General features: G+C 37.7%; 1 protein-coding gene across 1 annotated transcript; it reads right to left on the minus strand.

Moving 5' to 3' along the window:
• Positions 1-345: 345 nt before the first annotated feature.
• On the minus strand, positions 346-11,315 carry LOC104460291 (DNA polymerase alpha catalytic subunit-like; the record flags this gene model as incomplete). Its single annotated transcript, XM_010080805.1, has 11 exons — positions 346-462; positions 931-1,043; positions 4,337-4,515; positions 5,580-5,748; positions 5,982-6,177; positions 8,004-8,102; positions 8,311-8,373; positions 8,630-8,739; positions 9,515-9,595; positions 10,082-10,178; positions 11,191-11,315. Coding segments are annotated over 11 exons (1,349 nt in total), but the record flags the coding sequence as incomplete, so codon positions are not given.
• Between the last annotated feature and the right edge of the window lie 320 nt (positions 11,316-11,635).

The raw sequence follows: 11,635 nt of genomic DNA on the forward strand, positions 1-11,635 counted from the left end.
AGCACTTCACTCTGAACAAATCTTTTCCTCTAACTTGCATGTTAGCCATCTTTCCCCTGACACAAATTGCGTACCTCCCCCCTCCCACCAAAAGACAAATGCTCTGTGTAAACGAACAAGAAAGCTTTCTCACACTACCAAACTAATTCCAGTCCACCCCTGCAACACTATGAATATTTGTGAAGACACTGGGATGGCTTTTACAAGCAGGTACACTTACACATGTCAGGAGTCATATATTTGCATTTCAGTGTAACCTTCCCCACTGGATGGTGTTACAACAGACTTCCCACCTTACAAACCAGAACAACAGAAAGTGACCAAATAGGATGCTTGTAGACAAACCTTGGATTTGAACTTCATGATCTTATACTTTGGTGAAATGCAGTCATTAAATTCCTTGAAAACACTCATTAGAGTTACCGGAGTCTCTGTCTCTTTGCCAGTGGATAGGTCTATTTCCTTAAAAAAAAGAAGTCAGGTTTTACAAATTAACAAAAAATGCCAGCAGACATCAACCAATAAGTTGAATTTTCCTTCACTATTATGAATCAGGTATCTCTTCTTTATTAGAAAACTACAACGCAATCAGCCAAGAAAACCCAAATTTAAAAAAAAATATTATTTGAAATAGAGTCTTTAAAAAGCACTAAGTTTTCTAACAACACTTCGAGACAACTTTATTTCCTAAGCAGAAAGTCTAAAGGTAACGACTTGTCTGCAGTTGTTTGTTAGGGTTGGGGGGAAGCAGCAATGCTTTACTCTGCATCTCCCATGTGATATACCATGTATACACTGTACTTCACGTTACCACCTACATCAGACAGCACTGGCTTCAACAGTTCCCATAAACACACTACTAGAACTCATAACCTGCCATAAGGAGAATGAAAGGTACTTATGTTTGACATGCTTAAAAGATATACTTACTGTTTCACGTGGCAGCAGATAAATAGTTCTCTCAATATTTTTCACTGTCACACAACAGCTGACATAGGTGTGTGCAGATTCAATCCAAACTTTACCAAACAAAAATACCACGCCTAAGGAAGAAGGGCAAAGAATTCAATATGCAATTCTTAAATTAGTCATTCTTAACATTGCTTAAAGCAACAATATTATGTATTATAACACATAATAATTATATGTTATAATACATATTATTATGTATTATAATAATGCATTATTATGCATTCTTGCATAGAAACACAACCACTTCTGGTTTAGGTCCTTGAACAACAAATCTTTCCGAGGTGTCAGTACATTCTAAATTGTTTTAAACATCAGCTTTACAAATAGATACCTGCATAGTTCTTCATTCCCCTATCTCCATCACTATAGTAACACCATGATATATGAAATTCAAAATGGCATCACACAGCCAGTCTCAGAATTCTGTTCTGATATCCCATTTCCTCCTACATCAGTTTCATAATTCATGGGGAGAGGGAGGAGGGAGAGCAAAGTCAGTGAAAGCTGAAGATAATCAGAATGCCTGTGCTGTCAATCACTCTTGAAACGTGTTATCTACAGTTTTTCATTCCTCAGCTAGGCCTGTACAATTAACTCATTTTTCCTACACTTCAGTACCACGAGATCAAGACTCTCCTACTAATAAAACCTGTAGAAATACATTCTGAAGACAACAACTAGAAGCTGATAAACTGTAGGAAGTTTTCAACTGACTATTTTTAACAAATGAGGACACCAAAAGACGTAAGACATTGCAAGAGATCCTGGATGTTAAGACAGCAGTTGTAACCAAGGTAGATACACAGAAAGGCTATATAGAGCAGGACTAGCGCAACTGACTTCACTATGGACCACATGGATTACATGAAAGACACTATCCCTACGGTACACTACTATTAATGAAATCAGAAACATCCAAAACAGAAACAGTGTTTCCCATAAAGAAGACTTTGGAACCTCCGTTTCTCCTTGGTCTGACAATGCACAAAAAAGTCCTTGGTTAAGAGTTATCTCTGCCACACAGTCTATCAGATGTGAAGGCACCTTTCTTATTCCACTGGATCAAAGACAAATCAGTGAAGATGCACTAAGACGGATGACAGAGTTAAGAGTGACAGGCTAAGAAAAATCATTTCTTGAGTGCTTGGAATAGACATGAACAAGACTACTTTTGTCAAGGACAGAGAATGCTGCGGTTTTGAAGATGATGAGAGCAAGAATACAAATTTCAGTTGCACAAAGTATCTCAGAGATTTTAATACTGAGGCAATCTTCAAGATTTAGACAGTTTGAACAAAAGGATCTAGAAAGAGCTCAAATTACAGATCTAAGTGACAGGGAAGGTGAAGTTGTTCTGCCCAACAATTTTTTTTTTCTTTTTTTAAAGGGATAAAAAACTCAAATAGGTTTGTATCATACAGAAAGATGAAACTATAGGAGAGACCACAAAACAGGAGTTGCTCACTTGAACAGCTGGCAACATGAGGAGCGTGGAGAAGCTAACCTGTCAGAGGCATACATAAAAGCAGGAAGGTAGAAAGGATACATGAGCCAGTCAAAGACAGGGCGGAAAGCTGCCTGGATCGCAAATACAAACTTCAGTCAACTCTAGCGTGGACAGATAAGTGGTCTTAATCCTGAGATTTCACAGAATCTGAGTTATTTAGGATGGAAGGAACCTTTGGAGGTTACCAAGTCCAACACCCACACGCCCGACGCACGCGCGCACACACACACACGCACACACACACACACACACAATGAAAGCAGGCCTAACTTCAAAGAGTTTTCAGAGACATTTCATATGTAAAACCAAGAAATGAGAGAAGAGATATCAGGACCTATCCCCTGTAAGCCTGATTATGGAGAGAAGAAAGAAAGAAAAAGTAGGAGTAAAGCTTATAAAACAGAAAGTCCATGAAAAGAAATATCATATTACCAATGCACCAAAAGGCAAGCAAAGTCAAGAGACGGGGAAAATGTCTTGCAGAGGGGAAAGAAAAGGCAATTTTTATTCATTATTTCTTTAAAATGCTAATAGGATTACAATTCTCAAGTTCTCTGCCTAAGATAGCAAGGGGAGTTATGAAAAGTAAGCCTCCAAAAATCACTAAGTTTGAAAGAGTCTAATGATTATGCTATATAGTATTTACTCTTCAGGCAATGCATTTGACATCACAGCAAATGAGGCATAAACAAAGATCATGAACATGTTAAACAAAAAGCAGTATCAAAATTTTCCCTTCTACACTACTAATTGAAAACAGGTGCAGTCTTTATTATTCAATCCTGAAAAAGTCATAATGAGAAAAAAAACACTCCTTCGTTGCGAGGAACAGAAATCCTTTCATAATTATGTTCCATTCAGCAACCACTGACTTAGAAGACAAAAAAAAAAAAAAAAAGAAAAAGAACAATAGTGGGGTCTTTAAAAGTAGCAATTTTATATTAGAGCCATTGATTTCATCAAGATATCTATGATTATTACCACTCCCCTCACCAAGCTGTTCAGCCCAGCACAGTCTCATATTTAAGTTTGGCATTGCAACTCACAACAAAAGGTGTAACAGAGAAACATATCTGACTCAACGCTCATAGCATCAACCCAAAAAACCTTCAACAACGTATGGAGGAACCTTCTGGTAAACCTACATGAAGCACAAATTAGAAACCCAAGATCCTAAAGCTGCTGATGAAATGAGAGGACGGATGAGAAGTGCTTAGAACAGCTGTGAACATGACATTTTTTGTCAGGGCTGAGATCAGAATGCCACAGTTTTGAAGACAATGAGAGCCAGGATTCATGCTTTGACTGCACAAAGTATCTTAGGGATGTTAATACAGAAACAATCTTCAAGATTTAAGACAGTTTGAATAAAGGGATCTATACAGAGCTTATATTTTTCAGGCCACCCTCCTCCCTTGTCAGGCATACATTTCCTTTGTATAAAACCGTGCAACTGCCATTGTACAGACTTTCTAATAATCCATCAGAATGTTAAATTACATTTCCAGAAACACGGAAAGTGTGCTCAATTGTTGCACCAGTGAGTAAGAAATTAACAATATCAGCTTACTTCTGGGGTGGAGAGGATTTTAAGAAAGCCAATGGATCACCAACATTGAGAAGTGCTAGTAGCTCCCTTTGTACCTCCCTACTACTATACTAGGAGACAACATTCTTACTTTTCCCAGTCATAGTGCCCTGCACTTGAGGACACACGTGTGGAAAAACAAGAGATCAATGTACAAGTTACATAGCACAGAGAGACAGAGTACCTAGACATAATTTAGGCAAGTCTGAAAATCCCAGTTATATAAAAAGAATCAGAATGGCATTTTCTGCCTTCAACTGAATAGTTACCTGGCTGACTGTACTGATCTTCATAAGCATCCAGCCAAAAAAATCTTAAGACTTGATCATCATTTTCCCCATTCACAAGTGGAAGGAGACTGGGGTCCAGCTGAACTTCTGTCACTGCTAGATCAGATTCATCCTCATCAATTCTGTCCCAACATGAGATATCTGGGAGAGAACAACTTCTGCAGGTTTTGCAGAAGAAAGGAACAAGAAGTAAATCTGTGCCTTTGCTGTAACCACCACAGTTTCACTTTTTTTCAGGCCTATGTTCTCAGGCCTTTTGTTGCTCTTTCCACTACTGAGCAACATTCCCAACAGCTGGGTTTCCCCAGACTTCTTATGAAAAGGATGTAGTGACAAAGAGAGAAACCCACATAAAAGTATGGTTCTCAGCACACAACACACAGGCTTTAAAAGTCATTCGTCTGGTATTTCAGCCTTGGTCATTCAAGCCTTTATGTAACAAATATATCCATCCATCTGTAGAAGTCGCTCAGTGGGAACAACAGATTATTTCAACAAAGTTACCTTTTCAGTCATTAAATGTTTCAGTCTTTTTGATCATTCAAATATTTCACAGTTTAAGGATATGGAAACATGATTCAATTCAGGATTCTTCCAAGCAATTTAAAAAAAAAAAAAAAGGAACACCCACCTTTTTTTCCTATTTCCAAAGACACAGCTGTTCACCATGTGAAACTGCTTTTAGTGACAATACCTTTAACTACAACTAACATTCCAAAATACCTTCAGATATGCTTGCAATAAGAATCGTTAGCAGCTCCTCATTTTCACTTATTGGCATTGAAGCTGTGGGTGCCCCATCCCCAGAGGTGTTCAAGGCCAGGCTGGATGAGGCTTTGAGCAACCTGGTCTAGTGGAGGGTGTCCCTGCCCATGGCAGGGGGGTTGGAACTAGATGACCTTTAACGTCCCCTCCAAACCAAACCGTTCTGTGATTCTACTGTCAAAATTCATTGTTTGACAATGAGTCACCTCAGTGTACTGAAATATGTGTTATGTTGTCATGTGCTAAATCACCAAAACATCAAGTATTTTCAACCAAGTAGCTATCAGCACCTTCAACAATACCATTTTTAATGTCACTACAAAAAAACCCAAAACAACCCATTGTATGGCATTCTCATCATTCTGTCTGTATCACAATTATCCCATTGGCAAAAACAAATTCAAGGATAAGTCTAAAGCTTACTGGTGGCAGAAAAAAAAAAAAAAAAGATTCTCACAAGACAGATGTCTCTTTCTTCTCTGATTCCAGCTGCTCTGTCTCTTTTTTTTCAATTTCCTTGTCTCTCTTCAAGCTTTCAGCTGTCTCAGGTACAGTTTCCACATGCTCTGTTTCCATAGGTTCATCAAAGTCCTCCTCATCAAAATCCATTGTTGCCTGTACATTATCTGGAAGTGTTGCACACAGAACTAAAGCCTTGAGTCATTAAAATAACACACTGCATACTACTAGCGGTATGCACAGATAGCATACTATATGCATTAACATAATATACAGTATTAATATACAAACAAAATATCACATTTAAGCTATCTAAGCATCTAACCAGTACAAACTGTTTTCATACTAATAAGCCGTATTTCAAGAGTTTCCAGAACTGGGTTTTGATTTCTTTTGATACCTTCAATAGCTTCCTCTTCTATTGTCTTCACTGTTCCCCCATTTTCTGTAGCTTTTTGCACATACTCAGTATCCTTATTTTCAGAGACCATGACAGATTTTGCTGTGTAATTGGGATGTTTAGGACGAAATGGAGTTGGAGGAAGAGCTTCTTTTCTGAGATGAGAGGGAGCTTTCTTTGATACAGGGGTGATTACCTGAAAGACATTTTAGCCATGAGTTAAAAAAATTATCTTAAGAGCAAAAAAGGGCTAGAGGAAAAGCTCCACATACTTTGCAGTATGATAGCTAAAACTCCTCAAAAGTAAACTTTCAGTTCTATAGTATCACTTCTGCTGTGATGTGTTTCTACTATGATTTTAAAAAGCAGTTCACACCAGGCTATGGTTGACATTTAAACCTGTGGTTACTTTCACTATTTTTCCCACATACTCCATTCCTAAATTAAAACTTCTGTGCCAACTGAGTACGTCACAATATATGTCAGGCAGGGACAGAGCCTTGTACAAGTGGGGAAGGCCAACACAGCAGTTTACACCTGTTTGTTATCAGTACTGAGTTCAAGATGTCTGCAGGACTCCATGAGTCTAGAGAGCAGAGTGTTTCTCTGCTCACTGGATTTCTTCATGCCACAGACATGACAGGACACTTCAGAATGCTCTGCAAGCCTAAACTCTGAGGCAATAAGCACAGTTTGTTTTTCAGACAGCATACCACTATGGCAGCAGCTACAGAACCTCTTCTTATGGAAGATGTATGGAGTGGATTCCACCATGACCAAAAACAGGTCTCTGGATCTACTGCCCTTAAACCTGCAGCAAGGTCCAAAACCTTTATCTTCAGTGAAAGCTGTCATTTACAGACATAGAATTTAGAGTTGCACGCAATCATTTCTTGAGTTTTAATCTCAGTTTGGCTACTTCTGCTGTGGCCAACACCAAACTCAGTCCGTCACCCATCTTAAACAGAGAGCAAACATTACTTAATCTGCCTTCACCAACAATTTTTTTCTAGCTCAGACAAAGAAACTTATTCATACTTCTATTTCTGCTCGTCTCCTGAAGTAGAAAGTGTCACTGCCGTCTTGCTTTTTATGCCCATCTCTTTCCTAAGGCTGCACTCTTCATCCGCTTCATTGTCTAAAATCTCCAGTTCCTCCCCCCAGGACCACAGAAGCTATCACCTGAACAGCCTGTCTGAGAATTAATTTCCTTCTCAATGTTTCCTACAAAAGTGACCACTGTTCTGCACCATAGAGACAAAGATCCTCTCTTACTATATCTCTCCCATTTTTCTTTTTCAGGCACTTCTAGGCTTCAACACAAGTGTTGAAATGGGTGCCACTGGTGATTATTTTCAACATAAGAGTTGATGTCACTATTACACAAGGTTTCACAAATCCAATTTATCTACTCTACTCCATTTGCCCTCTACAAACTCTTACTAAGTATCTCATTGTATTTCCAGCTGTAAAGTCCTTCTCATTTACCAGAGCTCTTAACAAAATGCTAGCCTTCCATCCTGAGCAGCCCGTCCCTCCTTTCACTCAAAAATCTTCCACTAAGGTAAACTTTCATCCATATCTTCAATTTTCCATTTGCTTTCCACTTCTGGAGAATGTGAGTTTCTTATCATTTTCCACACCCACAAATTCTCTTCTGCTTATTTCACTTCCCATCATCCTTTCCCTGCCACAAGGGTCTTTTGTACTCTTAGGAAAAAAGAGACAAAGCAGAAGCTCATCTTCATGTGATGCACCTAACATTATAAAAACAGTTTCACCTGTCAAATGTAACAGCTATATACTACTACTATACTAAAGACACAGAAAGAACTATATTCTGTTTACATATTAACATGGAAGAGGAACAGGAAAAATGCATGAAGTTACACAGTAATGCTGCTAAGGAAGCTAACACGAAAGGTAATTTCTAGAAGCAGAAATAAAACACAACAGTATTAAAATCAACCAAAATACAGATTAATACTTATTCATGAGAAGTTCTTTGATTTTTTCCTTTACCTTAGGAGTTTGGGACTGCACAGAGAAAGGATTCAGTGGCACTCCAGTGGATCTTTTCCTCTTCAGCATTATAATTGGTGGTGGACTTATCTGAACAGTCTGAATATTGAAAGTAAAGAGAAGGTGACAAGCTGGAGATGACACGTAAACTGCATACATACATGGAATATACCAAACAGAGGTGCTATGGAAGAAATGAATCTTAGATGGTCTAGTTTTAGGAAGAACATTATTTTCTTGATATGTTTCACAGCAAGAAAAAACAACAGACTAAGGTGTTTCAAGCAGATTTTACTAATATACTTACTTCAGCATTAAGATCTTGAAGAATATCTCCTAGTAAATCATCCTTTGACAGATCCACAGTTTTCTGTAAGATAACAGATTAGCCAAACAATTCTTAGGTATGTACGTAAAACCAATCGGAAGACCAGCAGCAAATGACTGAAGGGTTTGTACAAAACATACACAACCTTTTCAGAAATGCTCCATGCACAAGAGACTGTAACAGGGGTTTATGTCTTGCTAGACACAAGAAACTGAAATGAGCCCTTGCTTTACTCCACTCCCACCAAAACACTGCAAACAAGTTAGAAATTTTAAAATTCAAAAATGTAAAAACTTACATCTGTGTTCTTCTTCCCAGCGCTGGCTATAAACATGGACTTAATTGTGTTTGGTTTTGACACCACAGATTTTTTTGCATTCTTTTTATCACCCGTTTTGCCACCTTTTCCTATACACACACACACACAAAAAAAAAGTGAATTCTGCATCAGAAAAGCTCAATGTTTAGGGGTCAGTTATTAGCAGAAATAGATAGCTGAGATAGTCTACTTCTTCCACCTTTACACTACTGTCTGAAATGAAGCCTAATCATCTTTCACTTGCTGACAGCTTTGTAATGGCTGTCATGCACACACACAAAAAAAAAAAACCACGATCAGCACCCTATCTTTCCCAGTCACCTCAGAGATGCTCTTTGCGTACCCAAGTTCATAATCCAGAAAAAGGGGACAAGATACTTCACATGGAAGCATCTCCAGGGGGGAAAAAAAAAAAAAAAAAAAAAAAAAAAGTCCAGGAGTTTTAGGCTTGGATTCTCAACATCAGAATCAATTTCTCAGTTTGCCACCAACTTCATGTAAGCTGACAAAATCATTTGATCCCAGATCCTTAAAAGCATGCAAGGATTTTAGTGGCAAGAGAGACCACACATCCTTTAGATAATCGTTTTGGAAAACAAGATCATCACTCCCCAGTGCATTTGTTCTAGAAGCAAATATATATCCCCCAGAAGAGTGTAAGCAAAATTGCCCCAGTAGTGCTGGAGTAGCTCGCAGTGACACAGCCTCAATCTGCGGACCTCTGTCTTCTGCATCATGAGGGCTAACCAAAATCCACAGTCACAGGCAGAGAACTACAGAGCTTCAAGTAACATGTCATTTGGCCATACTTACCACATACTGATACCACTGGAAGGCTTTCTACAGTGGTCATGTTCAACCTACCTTTCTTACTGGAACCAAGAGCATCATCATCCAGATCTTCATCAAAGATTTCCCTTCCATCTTCTACATAACCCATCCCATCTGTAGAAAAACAAATTGTTAAAAATTTACCTTTTAAATTCTGTCTTCTGATATTTCTAAATATAGTCATAATCCAAAATTTTACATAGGTAAATACTTTTTTCCCTTTAATACAGAGCAAAAGTTATAAATGCAGAAGTGTAAAAATTACACCACTTTTAGTATCTTTCATTAGACTAAATATATTATGTATTTCATTAGAAATTATCAATTACAGTACTTCTTTTTAAATATATATCACTGATAACTAGAAATAAAATCTCAAAAACAGTTCTTAATTGAAAAATATTTTCATTACCATCCTAATACGCTACTATGAGAACAATCCAAAGATTCATTTCCATACAAACTTATCTTTTTCTTGTCTCTTAAAACAATTTGTAAGAATGTACTAACTATAACTTACCTCAAATCATGCACATTATGAAGCCAGATTGAGTTACAACACTATAATCAAAATTACTCTCCAAATGAATCTTAACTTACCATCATCGACAATCCAGTCATCATCCTGACGTTCTCTGACCATTTTGGAGTATTCTTCCTCATCTATTTCATCATAAACACTTGTGAACTCCTCAACCTATAGTTAAGGTATACTGAGGATTAGCAGTTACCATACCATTATTTTTTAATACAGGTCACCAGTAAGAACATTAAAGTTCCTAAGAAATACATGTTTTCCCACACTGTTGCACTGTTCACAACTAGTAAGCACTGTTATTCATTCAGTTTAAGTTTTGTTTTTGGCAGGGACAAAAGACAAGTTATCAATTTTTAAAATTATCACAGTGCACTGAAACTCAAAATCTACTGAAGCACTGGCAGAGATTTAATTTGAAACTGACTTGCTTTACTGCTCATTTCACCTTACAAAAAAAAAAAAAAAAACCAAAAGCAAAAAATTCTGAGCAATGGAGACTTTCTGACCTTTGGCTCTACTCTCAAACACCAAGGTGAGCTCAATGAAAAGGAAGGGGATTTGATGTGCCCAAGCACAATGCTGAAGCTGCTCTTCTGTGTCTCAGGGTGAATTTGCATGTTAACAATCTACACACTTCAGGCTTCTTTAGATTTATCCACCTCAATGTGGAAGTCACCTACTGTTGGCATTAAAATTAATCGGGCAGTATCACTGACGATCACTGTTACAGTTCTACCAGTTAAATACTTAAACTTTAGTTTCTTTGTGGAAACGCAGTATACCAATTTTAATGTACTTCAGTCATGTAAAGCTTTGATATTCATTTAAAGTTTAAAATCATTTGAAGTTAAAAAAAAATAAAAATACTTCCTACCATAACATTGATTATGTGATCAAATTTTAAAGGTTGGTCCTTCCCTGTGGGATAGTTATCAAGCAATATCAAGCATGTTTGACTTGCAATTAATAAAATTGTTTTAGTTTTGAAAACAGAAAGAAACCAGTAAATGATACCAGAAAGCAGCAAAACCATTACAGTTACACTGCTAAAAATAAAAAGCTGATCTGAAAGGCAGATTTTGTTTCCCCACAACTTTTAGACATGTATAAAGGGCAGTTAAGCATCACAGCTGACATTCCCTTTTTATTAAAAAAGATGAGCAATATTCACCTCATATTTCACTTTTTCGCCAGCTTTGGCTTTTTTCAGACGCTCCAGTGCTTCTTGCTGGCCTCTTCTAGACTTCTTCTCACGTCTAGAACGTGATGCTGCAAAACTTCCAGACTCATGCATAGCTGCAATCAATTAAAAACAAGAGAAATAAGTTTAGTAATGAGCTGCTGTTATCTTTGGTACTTAGTATTCAGTGATGTATTAATAGATGGCTGCAGTTTTGCCTAAAATCAACAGAGAGACCTACTCAGACAAAAGCACACAGTCACAGATGTCTCTTGATAAGCCAACTCTGGAATTATACTGAAGGCATGGTCTCAGACAGACCCAGAGATCAGACTGTGCCAGTTCCCGTTCAGCAAAACGCTACCACCTAGACTTCCAAAGCACCTCACAAATCTCATCAATCCCTATCTGAAAAGGATCCCCCCCCTCCTACTCT

Source organism: Pterocles gutturalis, unplaced genomic scaffold (genome assembly GCF_000699245.1).
Source record: "Pterocles gutturalis isolate BGI_N339 unplaced genomic scaffold, ASM69924v1 scaffold40929, whole genome shotgun sequence".
Lineage (NCBI taxonomy): Eukaryota > Metazoa > Chordata > Aves > Pterocliformes > Pteroclidae > Pterocles > Pterocles gutturalis.